Here is a 19871-nt window from a genome sequence, read left to right as displayed (position 1 = left end):
TCCTCTGCTTCCACTACAGGCCCCTGTGGCTCTCTATTTCCTTATTTTTAATCCATCGTTTTATCGGCCCCTCGCTCCCTCCATCTCTTGTGCCTGCATTGCCATGACTTAAATACCACACACACACACAAACACACACACACACACACACACACACACACACACACACACACACACACACACACACCCTCACTTAGACACTTTAGAGAAAACATATTTCAGCCCAGCAAAAAAAAGGGGCATGCAGGAGAGTCAAACACTGTCATTCTGTCCAGCAAATGAGCCTCTGGTGGGAAGAAAGGCTTTCTGGGATAGAAAGAAACAATCACAGCCTACCAGTTTCATTGTGTCTATCTCTCCATCTTCCATTAGAGGCTTTTATCAACCACTTGCTGGCTTGAGAGATGTGTGTGTTTGTATATTTGGGGGGAGGGGGAGTGTGTATGTGGATATGTGTGTGTGTCACAGGTGGCCGGTGGCACCTTATTTGGGAAGGACGGGCTCATAGTAATGGCTGGAACGGAATCAATGGAATGGTAACAACCACATCACACATGGTTTCCATGTGTTTGATACCATTCCGATACCGTTCCAGCTATTGTTATGAGCCGTCTTCCCCTCACCAGCCTCTGTGTGTGTGTGTGTGTGTGTGTGTGTGTGTGTGTGTGTGTGTGTGTGTGTGTGTGTGTGTGTGTGTGTGTGTGTGTGTGTGTGTGTGTGTGTGTGTGTGTGTGTGTGTGTGTGTGTGTGTGTGTGTGTGTGTGTGTGTGTGTGTGTGTAATATGGCTACCCAGATAGTTATACAATGGGCAAGAATAAACATCTAGAATAACTCAATAACAACGCCACGCCTAATTGAGGAAATCACTCACTGATTATTGTCTGTGGTTCAGCCTTGGTGGGAAAACAATGACTGGCTTGTTACTGTATGATCTGCCAGCCGGGGCTCACAGCACCGCCCATTTCGCATGAATTACACTTTGTGTGTTTTGTGTGCACTGTTGTTTGTTTTCTGTAATAACCATTCTGAATTCCTTTTTTGTTGAGTGATTTATTTATGTATTTATTTGCACCAAAGAAAACAAGTGATAGACAACAATACAGATAGAAACTCAAGTCTAAAGAACAGTGTGCAGGTGTGCTTGGATGCCCAAGGGCTGATATGAAAACCAAACAGCAAAAAAACTACATTCAATGCATAAGTACAAAAATAAAATTGGTTTGTTAAAACAGAACCTAGTAAACCTACTAATTATATATGTATAAATGAATTGATCAGTGATCTCAAAAAACAAAAGCAAATGTTTTGTTTAAATGTGTGTGTGCATGTGAATGTGTGAGAGTTAGGCTTTATGGAGGAGATTCCTGAGTAGTTTGGTTCATCAGGCTGACCCCCAGTCTTCGCTTGAAGTTATTGAGGGATGGTGATATTTTGGCAATGTGAAGATGAGTATGGTGCCTCTGTATCTGATAGAGAGTTGACTATGTGAGGTGCGGCAGTGGGGAGGGTGAAGGTTATCACAGTGTCTTGTGTTATATAGATGGATTTCAAAATGAACCTGGAAGAATCCATTGAAAGGTCAACTGTCTGGGAGGTATGAGTATTTGTAGATGAAAGTGCATAATTGGTGTACGTTAATGTTGTAAATAGACAAGATATTGTCACCTTAGAGAGCCTTTTTTATGTCTCTTTTTGGTTTGGACAGGGTGTGATTTGGGTGGGCATTCTATGTCCTTTATTTCTATGTTTTGTGTTTCTATGATTTTCTATTTCTATGTTTTGGCCGGGTATGGTTCTCAATCAGGAACAGCTGTCTATCGTTGTCTCTGATTGGGAACCATACTTAGGTAGCTTTTTTCCCACCGTTCTTTGTGGGAAGTTGTCTTTGTTTGTTGGCACTATTGCCTTTAGCTTCACGGTTTGTTTTGTATGGTTTATTGTTTTTTGTCGGCGTCATTCTTAAATAAAGTAAAATGTACGCTCACCACGCTGCACCTTGGTCCTCATCCTTCAACAGCCGTGACAGATATTGAGTTTCTTAAACAAAGGTGCAGATGGAGCCAGGTAATTAGAGGAGGTGGCTAGTCTTGCAAATGTATTTTGTATGATGAGTAATTTGTGTAGTTAGGAGGCATATTTAGTGGCCCAGACAATATTACAGTAAATGAGAAATGGATCAATTAAGCTATAGTATAGAGTTAGGAAGCAAGCCTGATGAACCAAACCACTAGTCTTTCTGATGATACCAGCAGATTTCATCACTTCGCTAGTGACATTGAATATGATCTTTACAGGATAACTTTTCATCAACTAGAACTCAGAGGAATCTAGTGGATGTGACTTCCACTTCATTCCCACCAATTGAGATTCTGGCTTCTTTTTTTATTTTATTTTGTATTTTTTACAATATTTCTTATTCTTACTAGTGAATATAATGAAGTTAGATTTTTTTAAACATTTAAAGATAATTTGTTTATCTGGAACCATTCAGAGAATTTGGCCATGCCTGGGTTGGCTTCATTAATCAAAATTCTTGTGTGATAAAATCTAAGTGGTATCCTCAGCAAAGAGAATGGGAAGTACGGTAGGAGACACAGCAGCAAGGTCATTGATATAGATTAGGAATAACAAAGGTCCAATTATCGAACCCTGTGTCACACCACAGGATATCTTGGCCCTGGTTGATGCACAGCCGTTTGCATGAACAAATTGTTCTCTATCATAAATAGAACTATAAAGCCAATTATGTATAATCATGAAAACCGTAATAATGCAATTTAGAAAGTAACATTTCATGATCAACCGTGTCAAAATCTTTGGATGAATCTAAAAAGATGCAGAGAGCGTGTTCATTGTTGTCCAGGGCTGTAAAGATTTTATCCACAAGTTACAAAGGAACTATATCTGTGGAGTAGTTTTTCAAAAACCATATTGATGCTCATGTAGAATGTAGTGTTGATTTAAGTGTTTCAACATTCTCTTACACACCAATTTTTCTAGGATTGTAGAAAAACATGGTAGTACAGATATTGGGAAATAATTTGTGAAAAATATTGGATACCCAGATTTATAGAGGGGGATAATTTTCAAATCTTTAGGAACAATACTACTAGTTTGGTGAAGATATGCGTTAGAGGCTCAGTAATCGAGGAAGACACTGATTTCACCAAAAAGGCACCAATCTCATCATAACCTTCTGCTGATATCTTTACCATTTACCTCCATCACCTCCATTATATCAGGAGGATCAAACTGAAGCAGAGAAGGGAAATGTCCCTTAATGTAGTCCAAGGGATTGCCATCAGTTTTCTCAATATTCTTTTACAGAGAGGAACCCACATTCACAAAAAAAATATATACATCTTATTTCCAACAATAAATTGAGATGGGATGGTTCTAGATGCCTTTTTCTTATTTAACAGTTTATTGATGATTTTCCAATTTGACTTTGTATTATTTAAGGATTCTTGGAATTAGTCCAATATATTTTGGGGGATATCCGAAGTAGGTGGGTACATTTGTTCTTCTACTTTTTGTAATTTGCAGAATCCATCGGGGAAGAAAGTGCCATTCTTAAGAGCCCTCTCCATCTCCATGAGTTTAGGGTCCAGTTTGAGTTGATCTGCCAGGAGCGTCTTGGCCTTGACTTCTGTGTCATGCCAAGTTTCAGTATTTACGTCCTCAATTCCATCAATTCAAATGTTATTGTGCCTCGATTGGTTTTTGAGGTAGTATCCTTTGGAAGAGTGCTTGTCAAGTGTTATTTGTAAAACGGGGAAATCCTCAGACATGGTTTTGAATGCGGTCTGGCTGGGGACATTCACCTCCGACTGCGTAAATTCCAAACTGTGTATAAATTCCGTTACATCCTTAAACAGAACATTAACCCTTTTGTTGGTAGAATCCATAAAGAGTTGCAGGAAGGACTTAATGTTATTTTCCTGCAGATCTGTTAGATCTTTCTAGAAGTCTTTTTGTTGATCCAGTAGTTGATGGAGTGTAGTGCTTGATACGTACTCGTCTTCCGCATTGAGCTTTGTGGCGTTTTTCTGTCTAGTATCAGCCATGCCACAAGCTTGTTGTGAGCTAAAATGAGTTCACAACTCACAACCCACCTCCCGAAAACAAGCTCCGCCAATGAAATGACCTACACACAACAGCAAGTCACACTTGATCACACATGCACCAGTAGGATAAACAGAGAGAAAGAGGAGGACTTGCTCGCTGAATGGGTCCTGGCTGCACTTTACTAATCAAGTCAGTTAGAGCTGTGGATACAGGCAGTATGTGAAAACACCGGTCAAAGATGCTTGGGAGAGACAGTGGTAGGAGCATTCCTTTATCCACGGAGCAAGCAGCGGGAACGAGCAGCGCAAACTTGGTGGCCTGTTAGAATCCTTAATTGAAAGCTAGAATCCTTAATTGAAACAATGACAAAGTGGACACCCTAGCCTCTGTTTTGGTAAAAAAAAACTGAGGGATGAGCCTGGAGAAATGTAACTATTCTCAAATTCATAGACAGCGCTGTGGATGCAAGGACAGTTGTTACCATGTTTTGAGGCTATATAGTTTTTGTTTACATATATATTGTTTACATATAATATATTGTTATATATATTGTTTACCCCTATGATGTAACTGGAATGATGAGATAGATGTTCTTCTTCTATGTTTTTGTTTTATTATTTCACTGCCATACTGTGTTAGATCTTGTCTAGCCATCTTGTCTCAAGAGGACCACAATGGAAATAAGTCCCAGACTTTATTATGTGTTATCCTCAATGATTTTATTAATGTGCATGTATGGCTTTTAAGTTTTATGTGTGCTTGTTTTTTAAAATGGTCGAATTAATAAACTAAACTAAACTAAACGACAAACTTCAGAGTAAAAAAAACTAAAATCTTTGGTTCTGATGGGGTACGACAGTTGAACTAAGCTCATGAGGCATTTATAAGTTATGTTCCTCAAGAATCAATGGTCAAAAATCGATGTAGCAGCTAAGGATTCTGGCTTTAAACTCATATTTTCTTTATTTTTTCTTTATTTCTTTCTTTCTCTCTCTCTCTCTCAATCTCTCTCTCTCTCTCTCTCTCTCTCTCTCTCTCTCTCTCTCTCTCTCTCTCTCTCTCTCTCTCTCTCTCTCTCTCTCTCTCTCTCTCTCTCTCTGTCCCTGCCTCTCCCACACCACTCGTTCTCTCTCCCTCATCCCTCTCTCTTTTTCCCTCTCTCTCCCCCTCTCTCCCCCCTCTCCAGGCTGTGAGCCCTGTGGAGTGTGGTTATGACCAGCCAGGGCAGCAACAGTAGCAGGAAGGACGGCCATGCTGCAGACAGTACCCCCTCTTTCTCCACGCCCCCCCGCCCGCCCCCCGGCCCCAAGCTGCAGGTGCAGCGCTCCCTCTCCCGGGACACCATCACCATCCACTTCTCCGCCCTGGGACAAGAGGAGGACGAGGACGAGGAGCTGTATGGGTTTGGGGCGTCTGTGTCATCGTCCTCCGCAGGAGAGGAGTCAGAAGGGCTGGGTGTGATGGGGGGGAGGACTGAGGACCAGGGCATCGTGACGACCTTGGAAGCCAGCGAGGAGCTACTGTTTGAGGCTGGAGGGATTGGGACCACCACTACCATTGCTGTGTCCTCTACCACTCTACCCCACAGCCCAGCCCTGCCCATCCTCCCCTCCTCCACGCACACCCCTCTCCAGTCCCCCCCCGCTTGCTCCTCCTGGCCCTCTGATCACACAAGACCCATGATCCCTCCCACCTCCTCCTCCACCACCTCCTCCCCGTCTCGCCCTGCCCTGCCCTCCAAGCCTTTCCTCAGCCTCAGGTCCCTGTCCAATGAAATGATGGTTGCCCCTCCTTCTTCTGCCGGACGCCACCGCCACCACCTGATGAAGACATTCGCCAAGTCTCTCTCCACGGACAACACCAGGCCAGACCACCAGGAGGCGCCCTCACCACCATCTCTCTCCCAGCAGCGCCCACCTCCAGACTCCCGCGTCAACAACCTGCAGCTCTTCAAGCAGTTGGGCCAGCCGATGGGCTCCACCACGTTAGGGGGGGGTGACTCCAAGACGGCCCCCTCCTCACCCCTCAACTCCCCGGCCGACGGGAGGTGTTTCTTCAAGGTGCAAGAGATGGAGGCCAGGATCGAGGATACTAGGAGGCGTTTGTCGGAGGTCATGTGTGAGCCAATGCAGCTGTTCAGTAAGTTCATGGGCGACGAGGCTGGAGGCGGGGCCGAGGGAGGGGGTACAGGAGGGGGTGCCTCCGCTACCCACCGCTCCCTCTCCCTCAGCGCCACGGAGCTCACAAACCTGGCAGGCCTCAATGGGCATGCAGAAAGCAACAACAGCTACAGCATCAAAGAGGAGGGGGGCAACTCTGAAGGAGAGGAAGAGGAAGAGGAGACCCCTACTGGTGAAGCCTCAGCAGACTCTGTCTTCTCCTCTCCTCCAGCCAAGTCCTCCAGGACCTCCCGGGTCTCCTCCCCTCCTCCTCTCCCCAGGTCCTCCTCCCTCGCCCTGGGTCACTGCTCCATGTCGGCCCTAGTCCGCCTGGAGGACGAGGAGTTTTGTGAGCTCTACAGTGGAGACTTTGAGTTCTGTACTGACACTGAGACACCGGATGGGGAGCGGCCCGGGTCCCTGCAGATCCAAACGGGAAGCACGGGCGTCTGCAGTGAAGCCGAGTCCGACGAAGAGGAGGAAGACTTACCAAACGTGCCCATCACTGGCCTCCTCTTCTTCACGTGTCTAGTCTACAGTTACCTGGTATTCCCCCTGCCACCCTATTTGTGTGCGGTGGTGCAGGGGGTGGCAGCAGGGTTCATGCTGGCTATACTGGTGGTGTGGCTGTCGGCTCCGGAGGTCTCCAGCTGCAGTGGGACCAGGCAGGGCAGACGAAGGGGGGAGCAGTGGAACGTGGCCCAGCTGGATATCAAAGAACCTGGAATCTTTAAGGTAGGTCACTGTGTTAGCAGTTTAGTGCTAAGTATTTAGAAATGTGACGACTTACGTCTGAAATTAGTGCCAAAGCAATTGGGAAAAAACTGTAAAGGGTGCATTAGTATAAGAGTGGAACAAAAGCCTGCTCAACTCTCCAGAACCAGAGTTTGTGACTGAACAGCCTATCCCTGTATTTGTTGTGTAAGGTTATGACATAGAAAGCTTTCTACCCAAGAGGATAGATAATAGATTTATAAATGCAACAATAGAGATATTGTCATGGATAGGCATACTTTTCTGTTGTGCAACGACCAAGGTATATTTAAGGCAGATCACATAGAAAGGAGCCTGACATCTTAGATAGGCGGTGTCCTTCCCTTAGTATTACCTGTCATCACTGTGGACAGATAGCCTGACATCTTAGGCGGTGTCCTTCCCCTAGTATTACCTGTCATCACTGTGGACAGATAGGTTGTGTCCTTCCCCTAGTAGTGCCTGTCATCACTATGGACAGATAGCCTGACATCTTAGAAGGTGTCCTTCCCCTAGTATTACCTGTCATCACTGTGGACAGATAGCCTGACATCTTAGGCGGTGTCCTTCCCCTAGTATTACCTGTCATCACTGTGGACAGATAGGCTGTGTCTTTCCCCTAGTATTACCTGTCATCACTATGGACAGATAGCCTGACATCTTAGATAGGCTGTGTCCTTCCCCTAGTATTACCTGTCATCACTGTGGACAGATAGGCTGTGTCTTTCCCCTAGTATTACCTGTCATCACTATGGACAGATAGCCTGACATCTTAGATAGGCTGTGTCCTTCCCCTAGTATTACCTGTCATCACTGTGGACAGATAGCCTGACATCTTAGATAGGCTGTGTCCTTCCCCTAGTATTACCTGTCATCACTGTGGATAGATAGGGTTTGTCCTTCTCCTAGTATTACCTGTCATCATTATGGACAGATAGCCTGACATCTTAGGCGGTGTCCTTCCCCTAGTATTACCTGTCATCACTGTGGACAGATAGGTTGTGTCCTTCTCCTAGTATTACCTGTCATCACTGTGGACAGATAGCCTGACATCTTAGATAGGCTGTGTCCTTCCCCTAGTATTACCTGTCATCACTGTGGACAGATAGCCTGACATCTTAGATAGGCTGTGTCCTTCCCCTAGTATTACCTGTCATCACTGTGGACAGATAGCCTGACATCTTAGGCTGTGTCCTTCCCCTAGTATTACCTGTCATCACTGTGGACAGATAGCCTGACATCTTAGATAGGCTGTGTCCTTCCCCTAGTAATACCTGTCATCACTGTGGACAGATAGGCTGTGTCCTTCCCTTAGTATTACCTGTCATCACTGTGGACAGATAGGCTGTGTCCTTCCCTTAGTATTACCTGTCATCACTGTGGACAGATAGGCTGTGTCCTTCCCTTAGTAGTACCTGTCATCACTGTGGACAGATAGGCTGTGTCCTTCCCCTAGTAGTACCTGTCATCACTGTGGACAGATTGGCTGTGTCCTTCCCTTAGTATTACCTGTCATCACTGTGGACAGATAGGCTGTGTCCTTTTCCTAGTATTACCTGTCATCACTGTGGACAGATAGACTGTGTCCTTTTCCTAGTATTACCTGTCATCACTGTGGACAGATAGCCTGCAGCTTCTATTGAGTTAGCAAGCTGAGCACATGTTGCTGATAGCGTCTACAAGATAAACAGCTGATACATGGCTGGCTTTTCCCCAGTGGGACTCGGAGAGAGTAGGGAGGATCTCCAAGACTGTGCGTCCCACATGGCACCTTATTCCCTATGTAGTGCACTACTTTTGACCAAGGCCCATAGGATTCTGGTTAAAAGTAGTGCACCATATAGGGATTAGGTTGCCATTTGGGCGCAAACCAATTCTCCATATCGCGTCTCTGTTTGTCGTTAAAGTTCAGGATGGCTGCTCACTTTATCAGATAGGACAGGAAGCCATTCAGTATATGTCTGTAGATATCCGTCTTCTTCCCTCTCTTGAATGGCTAAACAGCATGGTTGCCAAGGTAACAATTCTCCTCCTTCAATGAATCCTAATATCCACACCAGTACTTTTCAGTAGGCTTGGGTTATTACACCATTAAACATTACACTGGCTTAAATATTGGGATGTACAACCTCTCCTGAATGCTCATGCAGCATTCACAATGGTGGCTTCTCAGTGGGATAGAGAAACATTGGCTGGATAAGAAATACATCAAAGTCCGGTGTGGCTCAGCATGGTGCTTGCAACACCAGGGTTGTGGGTTTGATTCCCATGGGGGACCCGTATGAAAATGTATGCACTCAATACTGTAATAAGACTCTGAATAAGAGTGTCTGCTAAATGACTAATCAAATATCCTCATTGGGCTATCCAACAACATACTGAGGCTATATAGCGTTCCCTCCAGCTGCATTGAGGTTTGCCCTGAAACAACCTCACAGATTAAATGGTCTGTTGATTTGTCAAACGTTCTCCTTTTAACCCAGTCAATGTGCTGGAAACTGAAGCAGAGGAGACACGCTTAGCGGTTGGCTAGCAGTTATGTAAGCGTGTGTTTGTGTTCTTGTTTGAGTGTGTGTGTGTACTTGTGCGTGTGTGTTTGAACCCGTGTGGGCACATGCGCTCAATAGCCTCAGGCTACAGCTGTACTGGAGAGAGGCTCTCTGGTCTCGTGGAACACAGCCCCAACATAGCGCCTGTGGAACCACAGAATATAGCCAGCTAAAGGAGGGGTCATACGGGTCAGCTCTCACCCACAGTCACGCTATGAAGTCATCATGCCCATGATGTAACTCATGATGTAACGTCTCCCCGTCTCTGAAGAGAACTGAACAGACCGTTGTTGTTGTTTAGAGGAAGCCATGTTGTGATACTATCTCCACATATCAACATGCTCTGGATGATTCTCTCACTATGATGTTAGTATGGACCAGGACTGTCAGCTAAAAGTTGGAGACCGTGTGGTTATGTGGTTGTATTGCAGCCCATCACACTCCCCAATTAGTGTGTGTGTGTGTGTTTGTGTGTGTATGTCATTCGTGCATATTATTAGTCTCCATGTTGTTCCATGCGTCGGTCTGAGAGTTAACAGTGTGTATTGTTCCCATTAACAGGGCTGGATGAACCAGATGTCCAGCTATGACCTAGAAATGTACCATGCCACTCTGACCCACTCTGTGTATGTACGTCTGGAGGGCTCCACCCTGCGCCTGTCCAAACCCAACCGCAACATCGCCCGGCGGGCCACGCACAACGAGCCCAAACCTGACGTCACCTACATCAGCCAGAAGATCTACGACCTCACCGACAGCAAGGTGTGTGTGTGTGTCTGTGTGTCTGTCTGTCCATCTGTCTGTGGAACGTGTTGTATGGTCGTTTGCGGATGGACGCGCCATTTTGTTTGTGTATGTCTAAGACAGGGAGGGAAAGGGAAATACAATGTGCAAGTGACGTCGTCCTATGTCATACTTCTGGGTCCTGTCCCCTAATCACTTGAATGGGCTCGACGATTATATAATCAAATCCGTGAAAACGCGGTCATTTAAGATACAGTTGAAGTTGGAAGTTTACATACACTTAGCTTGGAGTCATTAAAATCGTTTTTCAATCACTCCACTAATTTCTTGTTAACAAACTATAGTTTTAGCAAGTCAGTTAGGACATCTACTTTGCGTATGACACAAGTCATTTTTCCAAAAATTGTTTACAGACAGATTATTTCACTTATAATTCACTGTATCACAATTCCAGTGGGTCAGAAGTTTACATACACTAAGTTGACTGTGCCTTTAAACAGCTTGGAAAATTCCAGAAAATGATATCATGGCTTTAGAAGCTTCTGATAGGCTAATTGACATAATTTGAGTCAATTGGAGGAGTACCTGTGGATGTATTTCAAGGCCTACCTTCAAACTCAGTGCCTCTTTAATTGACGTCATGGGAAAATCAAAAGAAATCAGCCAAAAATTGTAGACCTCCACAAGTCTGGTTCATCATTGGGAGCAATTTGCAAGTGCCTGAAGGTACCACGTTCATCTGTACAAACAATAGTACGCAAGTATATATATATATATACACTGCTCAAAAAAATAAAGGGAACACTTAAACAACACAATGTAACTCCAAGTCAATCACACTTCTGTGAAATCAAACTGTCCACTTAGGAAGCAACACTGATTGACAATAAATTTCACATGCTGTTGTGCAAATGGAACAGACAAAAGGTGGAAATTATAGGCAATTAGCAAGACACCCCCCAAAACAGGAGTGATTCTGCAGGTGGTGACCACAGACCACTTCTCAGTTCCTATGCTTCCTGGCTGATGTTTTGGTCACTTTTGAATGCTGGCGGTGCTCTCACTCTAGTGGTAGCATGAGACGGAGTCTACAACCCACACAAGTGGCTCAGGTAGTGCAGTTCATCCAGGATGGCACATCAATGCGAGCTGTGGCAAAAAGGTTTGCTGTGTCTGTCAGCGTAGTGACCAGAGCATGCAGGCGCTACCAGGAGACAGGCCAGTACATCAGGAGACGTGGAGGAGGCCGTAGGAGGGCAACAACCCAGCAGCAGGACCGGTACCTCCGCCTTAGTGCAAGGAGGTGCACTGCCAGAGCCCTGCAAAATTACCTCCAGCAGGCCACAAATGTGCATGTGTCAGCATATGGTCTCACAAGGGGTTTGAGGATCTCATCTCGGTACCTAATGGCAGTCAGGCTACCTCTGGCGAGCACATGGAGGGCTGTGCGGCCCCACAAAGAAATGCCACCCCACACCATGACTGACCCATCGCCAAACCGGTCATGCTGGAGGATGTTGCAGGCAGCAGAACGTTCTCCACAGCGTCTCCAGACTCTGTCACGTCTGTCACATGTGCTCATGCGCTCAGTGTGAACCTGCTTTCATCTGTGAAGAGCACAGGGCGCCAGTGGCGAATTTGCCAATCTTGGTGTTCTCTGGCAAATGCCAAACGTCCTGCACAGTGTTGGGCTGTAAGCACAACCCCCACCTGTGGACGTCGGGCCCTCATACCACCCTCATGGAGTCTGTTTCTGACCGTTTGAGCAGACACATGCACATTTGTGGCCTGCTGGAGGTCATTTTGCAGGGCTCTGGCAGTGCACCTCCTTGCACAAAGGCGGAGGTAGCGGTCCTGCTGCTGGGTTGTTGCCCTCCTATGGCCTCCTCCTCCTAATTGCCTATAATTTCCACCTTTTGTCTATTCCATTTGCACAACAGCATGTGAAATTTATTGTCAATCAGTGTTGCTTCCTAAGTGGACAGTTTGATTTTACAGAAGTGTGATTGACTTGGAGTTACATTGTGTTGTTTAAGTGTTCCCTTTATTTTTTTGAGCAGTGTATATATATATATATATATTATTATTTTTCCCCCCCCTTTTCTACCCAATTTTCGTGGTATCCAATCGCTAGTAATTACTATCTTGTCTCATCGCTACAACTCCCGTACGGGCTCGGGAGAGACGAAGGTCGAAAGCCATGCGTCCTCCGAAGCACAACCCAACCCAGCCGCACTGCTTCTTTAACACAGCGCGCCTCCAACCCGGAAGCCAGCCGCACCAATGTGTCGGAGGAAACACCGTGCACCTGGCCCCCTTGGTTAGCGCACACTGCGCCCAGCCCGCCACAAGAGTCGCTGGAGCGCGATGAGACAAGGAAATCCCTTCCGGCCAAACCCTCCCTAACCCGGACGACGCTAGCCCAATTGTGCGTCGCCCCACGGACCTCCCGGTCGCGGCCGGCTGCGACAGAACCTGGGGGCGAACCCAGAGACTCTGGTGGCGCAGTTAGCACTGCGATGCAGTGCCCTAGACCACTGCTCCACCCGGGAGGCACAGTACGCAAGTATAAACACCATGGGACCACGCAGCCGTCATACCGCTCAGGAAGGAGACGCGTTCTGTCTCCTAGAGATGAAGGTACTTTGGTGCGAAAAGTGCAAATTAATCCCAGAACAACAGGAAAAGACCTTGTGAAGATGCTGGAGGAAACAGGTACAAAAGTATCTATATCCACAGTAAAACCAGGCCTATATCGACAGCAAGGAAGAAGCCGCTGCTCCAAAACCATCATAAAAAAGCCATGGGGACAAAGATCGTACTTTTTGGAGAAATGTCCTCTGGTCTGATGAAACAAAAATAGAACTGTTTGGCCATAATGACCATCGTTATGTTTGGAGGAAAAAGGGGGAGGCTTGCAAGTAGAAGAACACCATCCCAACTGTGAAGCACGGGGGTGGCAGTATCATGTTGTGGAGGTGCTTTGCTGCAGGAGGGACTGGTACACTTCACAAAATAGATAGCATCATGAGGAAGGAAAAGTATGTGGACATATTGAAGCAACATCTCAAGACATCAGTCGGGAAGTTAAAACTTGGTCGCAAATGGGTCTTCCAAATAGACAATGACCCCAAGAATACTTCCAAAGTTGTGGCAAAATGGCTTAAGGACAACATAGTCAAGGTATTGGAGTGGCCATCACAAAGCCCTGACCTCAATCCCATAGAAAATTTGTGGGCAGAACTGAAAACCGTGTGCGAGCAAGGAGGCCTACAAACCTGACTCAGTTACACCAGCTCTGTCAAGAGGAATGGGCCAAAATTCAACCAACTTATTGTGGGAAGCTTATGGAAGGCTACCCGAAACATTTGACCCAAGTTAAACAATTTAAAGGCAGTGCTACCAAATACTAATTGAGTGTATGTAAATTTCTGACCCACTGGGAATGTGATGAAAGAAATAAAAGCTGAAAGAAATAATTCTCTACTATTATTCTGACATTTCACATTCTTAAAATAAAGCAGGGATCCTATACTGACCTAAGACAGGGCATTTTTACTAGGATTAAATGTCAGGAATTGTGAAAAACTGAGTTTAAATGTATTTGGCTGGTATGTAAACTTCTGACTGTATATAAAATTATATTTGTGTTTGTGGATGAATTTACCTCTGACGTTTGTGTGCTGAAGACCATTGTGATATGTTTTTGCCTATTCAAAAAAACGACATGTCACTTTCATACCATATATGTTGCACATTTGTCTATGACTGTGTGTGTGTTTGGGCATACAGACATTGAAGTGGGCCTCCCTCACAAGTGATATAAATACCTGTATCTGTCCAGTCAGCCTAATATTTTTAGAACACCCCCAAGAGGTTCATGTAGCGTGTAACATCCAAATGTGTCCCCAGATCCACCTGGTGCCCCAGAGCCTGGCCAGGAAGCGCGTGTGGAACAAGAAGTACCCCATCTGTATCGAGCTGGCCAAGCAGGAGGACTTCATGTCCAAGGTCCAGGCCCAGGGAGAGAGGCGCGAACCTGGGGAAGAGAAGCCGGCCGGTGTGGGGGAGAAGGGGGAGAAGCTGGAGGGTCCAGGTGGAGCTGGGGGTGGAGAGGAGCCCAGGAAACGCCCAGGGGAGCGGGATCTGACCCTGTTCCTGTTTGGGAGGACGGGTCGGGAGAAAGAAGAATGGTTCAGGAGGATTTTGGTGGCATCCAGACTTAAGTCTGAGGCTAATAAAACGTCCAGTGAGCATCCAGTGGGCAATGAGGGAACATTCAGTTGAACATACAGACAGCTGTACTTTTTGGGGACCAACAATTGATTCCCATTCAAAATCCTATTCTCCCTAACCTTAACCCTAACCCTAATTCTAAGAGGATTACAGACAGGGAGACGTTAGCTAGACATTAACGTATGTGAAATGATTTCCAATAGAATTTGAACCCAAGTGTGGTTGTCGTTACCTAACAGACTGGCCTCACAGACTGGAGGCAGAGAGCAGGAGTAGCAGCCGTGGCAGCCTCATGGACGAGCCCAGTCAGAAGGACCCTTCCCTGGCCGGAGGGGTCAGGCAGAAGATGCTGCTGGACTACAACGTCTACATGGCCAAGTACGTCACCACCCTGCCCCCGCTAGACAGCCCCCCGGCCAGCAGCCCCTCCCACAGCCCAGAGGGCAGCCCTGGAGCCACCAAGAAGGTAGGGTTGATGGGGGAGACCACAGAGATCTTATTCATTCTATATGTAATTCTATGGAGGGGACCATGTTGACACAGGCTGATCAGATAGACATGTAGTTAGTGTGGCCATGTAATAGCATGTAACTGAACAATAACAACTATACTAAGCAACATGCAACATTTTCAAAGAGTTACAGCTCAAATAAGGAAATCAGTCAATTGAAATACATTCATTAGATCCTAATCTATGGATTTCACATGACTGGGAATACAGAAACAGCAGGGGTTCAAACTTTAGAACCCAGTTCCTACATTTGAATATAAAAATTGATTTTATTAAACAAAACTATGCTACATTTTATCTCTGGGACCCTCAGGATGACAAATCAGAGCAAGATTACGGAATGTAAGTACATTATTTACCTTCAGAGGTGAATGTATCAAACTAAGTGCCGTGATAGTTTTTGTTGTTGTGCATTCTCCTCAAACAGTAGCATGGTATTTTTTTTACTGTAATAGCTACTGTAAATTGAACAGTGCAGTTAGATTAACAAGAATTTAAGCTTTCTGCACATATAAGACATGTCTATGTCCTGGAAAGTTGGATGTTACTTGCAACGTCATTCTAGTCACATTAGCGCACGTTAGCAACAACCGTCCCGATATAGGGACACCGATCCGGTAGAGGTTAAAAAAAAATTAGGGGCATGGATCAGAAAACCAGTCAGTCTCTGGTGGGATCACCATTTGTCTCATGCAGCACGACACATCTCCTTCGCATAGAGTTGATCAGGCTGTTGATTGTGGCCTGTGGAATGTTGTCCTATTCCTCTTCAATGGCTGTGCGAAGTTGATGGATATTGGCAATAACTGGAACACGCTGTAGTACGTGTAGATCCAGAGCATCCCAAACATGCTCAATGGGTGAAATGTCTGGTGAGTATGCAGACCATGGAAGAACTGGAACATTTTCAGCTTCCAGGAACTGTGTACGGAACCTTGTGGGGCTGTGCATTATCATGCTGAAACATGAGGTTATGGAGGTGGATGAATGGCACGACAATGGGCCTCAGGATCTCATCACATTATCTCTGTTCATTCAAATTGCCATCAATAAAATGAAATTATGTTTGTTGTCCGTGGCTTATGCCTGCTCATACCATAACCCCACCACCACCATGGGGTACTGCTTGCCCACATGACGCCATACACTGTCTGACACCTGCCCGGTACAGTTGATACCAAGATATATCCGTGAGGAGCACACTTCTCCAACGTGCCAGTGACCATCGAAGGTGAGCATTTGCCCACTGAAGTCAGTGGTGAAGCCAGACTGCAGTCAGGTCAAGACCCTGGTGAGGACGACGAGCACGCAGATGAGCTTCCCTGAGACGGTTTCTGACAGTTGGTGCAGAAATTCTTTGGTTGTGTAACGACTCCCACCGAAGGTGGCTCCCCTTCCTGTTCGGGTGGTGCTCGGCGGTCGTCGTCACCGGCCTACTAGCTGCTACTGACTTTTCCTCCCCCTCCCTTTTTGTGATTATTGACACCTGTTTGTGGTTAGGGTGATTTGTGGGGCTATATTACCCAGCAGCCCGGCCTGCTGGGTGTGCGGGATTGTTGTGTGTACAGGTAGTACATTCTTGTGTGTCACGGTTCGTGTACGTTGTGTCTTGTGATTTCGTGTTCTCACTGTATGTGGTGGAGCATTACATTTAGAGTGGCGTCGTGTTCACCCGTGTTGGGTATTAAATTGGAACGCTACTCTGAACTCTCTATCTCCTGCGTCTGACTCCTTCATCCACTACACTCCGGGCATTACAGGTTGTGCAAACCCACAGTTTCATCAGCTGCAGTTGTGAGGCTGGTTGGACATACTGCCAAATTCTCTAAAATGACATTGGTAAAGAAATGAACATTAAATTCTCTGGCAACAGCTCTGGTGGACATTCCTGCAGTCAGCATGCCAATTGCACGCTCCCTGAAAACTTGAGACATCTGTGGCATTGTGTTGCGTGACAAAACTGCACATTTTAGAGCTGCCTTTTATTGTCCCCAGGACAAGGTGCACCTGTGTAATGATCATGCTGTTTATCTTGGCAAAGGAGAAATGCTCACTAACAGAGAAGTAAACAAATTTGTGCACAACATTTGAGAGAAACACTCTTTCTGTGCATATGGAAAATGTCAGCTCATGAAACATAGGACCAACACTTTACATGTTGCATTTATAATTTTGTTCAGTGTACATTCAAACTTTAAGCAATGAGCAAGTATTCCCCGTTCGTTTCACATACAATTGTATATATACCCTGGACCTGACCTCTAAAATCAGTTGGATATAGAGTATGTATGTTTACTACCTTTGTCTCACTACTGGTTACTCCCACGTTGTTCCTGTCAGTTACCCAGCAGCCCGTGCGAGCGGCCGAGGCGAGGGGCGGTGCCAGAGGCGTGGGTGAACGCCTTGATAGGCCGGGTGTTCTGGGACTTCCTGGGGGAGAAGTACTGGGCTGACATGGTCTCCAAAAAGATCCAGATGAAGCTCAGTAAGATCAGGGTGAGTACTGGCATCCTGTCTCCTCTGCCTCCACATACAGTCAGCGTGTATATTCTTCTTATCTGTCTTTGTCCCAGAGAGCTCTTTGTCGGTAGTCCTTTTTAAATTCCAAGCGTCTTCTCCTCCCGTCTTCCCCTCACTGACTTCTCAACACACCAGAGGGAAATGAGATGTAACTCAGAGAAAACACACGTGTAAGAAAGGAGACTGTCCTGAGGTGTAAATTTCCTGTGTGTTACAGCTGCCATACTTTATGAATGAGCTGACTCTGACAGCGCTGGACATGGGCTTCTCCATTCCCAAGATCCTCCATGCCTCCAAGCCCTCTGTGGACCACCAAGGTTGGACACTCTCTCTCTGTCTCCCTGCTTTCTCTTCTCCCTCTATCTTTTCTCCTCTCCCTCCTCCTATCATCTCCTCTCCCCCCCCTTTCTGCCTGTTGTTTCAGTCTCCACATGCCTCTATTAACCAGAGTAATTCACATTTTGCCTCACTCTTCCATGCAGAACTGGTTTAACTCAGCGATATTTGTGGGTTTTCAAACATGAACTGTTTGTTTCAAGTCCTGCCACATCTCGATTGGGATTAGGTCTGGACTTTGACTAGGCCATTCCAAAACTTCAAATGTGTGGCTTTTTAGCCATTTTCATGTAGACTTGATTGTGTGTTTTGGATCATTGTCATGCTGCATGACCCAGCTGCGCTTCAGCTTCAGCTCACAGACGGATGGCCTGACATTCTCATGTAGAATTCTCTGATACAGAGAAGAATTCATGGTACCATCCCAGTACCACCACCATGCTCAACCGTTGGCATAAGGTTCTTACTGTGGAATGCAGTGTTTGATTTTTGCCAGGCACAATGGGACCCATGTCGTCCAAAATGTTATACGTTTGACTCATCTAGCCATAAAACAAAAATAAAAACATTTTTTAAATTTTTTTAAAGGATCATCCAGGTGCTTTTTGACAAACGTAAGTCAACTTTGTGGATGAGATGGGTCCCATTATGTCTTGGTATTGGGTGTTGCATAACTTTGTTTATGAAATAAATCAATTAAGTAATTGTTTTGTTATTTGTTCACTCAGGTTCCCTTTATCTAATATTAGGTTTGGTTGAAGATCTGATAACATTCAGTATGAAAAATATGCAAAAGTAGAGAAAGTTAGAAAGGGGGCAGATACTTTTTCACAACACTGTATATGTTATTGATTAGGATCTAAAAGGCCAAACTAGATCAGCACTCCAACTGAGAATGTGAATACAGCCCGAGGCACATTCATTCCTGCATTGATATGTCTGACTTTGGGACGGGATGAGGGGGAGAAGTGGGAGGCTAGTGAGTGGGAGGTCATATTGATCCAGTCATTTAACTATATTCTGATGTAGGGGATACAGTTGCGAGTGTGTGGGTTAAGTCTGTTTTTCATGTTTTACCTGAAAAACCTTTCATTGCTAAGCTTGAATGTCTCACTGTCTCGCTTTAACGGGCCACTTCTCCTTAAAGGCCCAGTGCAGTCAAAATGCAGTTTTTCCTTGGTTTTGTGTCATATTGTACAACAGCTGATGAAACTAACACTTTAATGGAGTTTTGGCTTACCTGGTGACATCAACAGGCGGTATACGTTTTAATAGACCAAAAACAAAGAGAGTTCTAAACCTCTCTGACAATACCAGCTAGTTTTCAGTTTTCCCCATTCAGACCACTCCCAGACTGTCCTATTCAAATTATTGCTTTTTTTGCCAAAAAGCATTTTGTTTGGGGACCATTTTAATTCAAAACAATCACAGTAGGGTACTTAATTGTTACCCAGAAATTATTTGATATTGAGATTAAAAAAAGGCTGCATTAGGCCTTTAAAGCTACAGTCTGGGATTTGGGAAGCTTTCCATATTCAATTCAAGGTTAAGGGTTAAACTCCTACGGCTCTACTGCAGCGTTTCCCAAACTCGTTCCTGGGGACCACAAGGGGTGCAGCGTTTCCCAAACTCGTTCCTGGGGACCACAAGGGGTGCAGCGTTTCCCAAACTCGTTCCTGGGGACCACAAGGGGTGCAGCGTTTCCCAAACTTGTTCCTGGGGACCACAAGGGGTGCAGCGTTTCCCAAACTCGTTCCTGGGGACCACAAGGGGTGCAGCGTTTCCCAAACTCGTTCCTGGGGACCACAAGGGGTGCAGCGTTTCCCAAACTCGTTCCTGGGGACCACAAGGGGTGCAGCGTTTCCCAAACTCGTTCCTGGGGACCACAAGGGGTGCAGCGTTTCCCAAACTCGTTCCTGGGGACCACAAGGGGTGCAGCGTTTCCCAAACTCGTTCCTGGGGACCACAAGGGGTGCAGCGTTTCCCAAACTTGT

At 45.8% G+C, this 19871-nt stretch overlaps 1 protein-coding gene across 1 annotated transcript in view; it reads left to right on the top strand.

The window, feature by feature from the left end:
* The window catches only part of LOC129848891 (testis-expressed protein 2-like), a 33835-nt gene extending 14254 nt beyond the window's left edge, over positions 1-19581 (top strand). Inside the window, exons 3-8 of the mRNA XM_055915992.1 lie at positions 5256-6963; positions 10092-10292; positions 14187-14523; positions 14750-14976; positions 17362-17517; positions 17759-19581. Coding sequence (XP_055771967.1) covers positions 5281-6963; positions 10092-10292; positions 14187-14523; positions 14750-14976; positions 17362-17517; positions 17759-18034 — 2880 coding nt within the window. The 5' untranslated portion in view covers positions 5256-5280 and the 3' untranslated portion in view covers positions 18035-19581. The remainder of the gene's footprint in view (positions 1-5255; positions 6964-10091; positions 10293-14186; positions 14524-14749; positions 14977-17361; positions 17518-17758) is intronic.
* Positions 19582-19871: the final 290 nt, after the last annotated feature.

Source organism: Salvelinus fontinalis, unplaced genomic scaffold (assembly GCF_029448725.1).
Source record: "Salvelinus fontinalis isolate EN_2023a unplaced genomic scaffold, ASM2944872v1 scaffold_1261, whole genome shotgun sequence".
Classification (NCBI taxonomy): domain Eukaryota; kingdom Metazoa; phylum Chordata; class Actinopteri; order Salmoniformes; family Salmonidae; genus Salvelinus; species Salvelinus fontinalis.
This window is presented reverse-complemented; position numbering and strand designations above follow the sequence as displayed.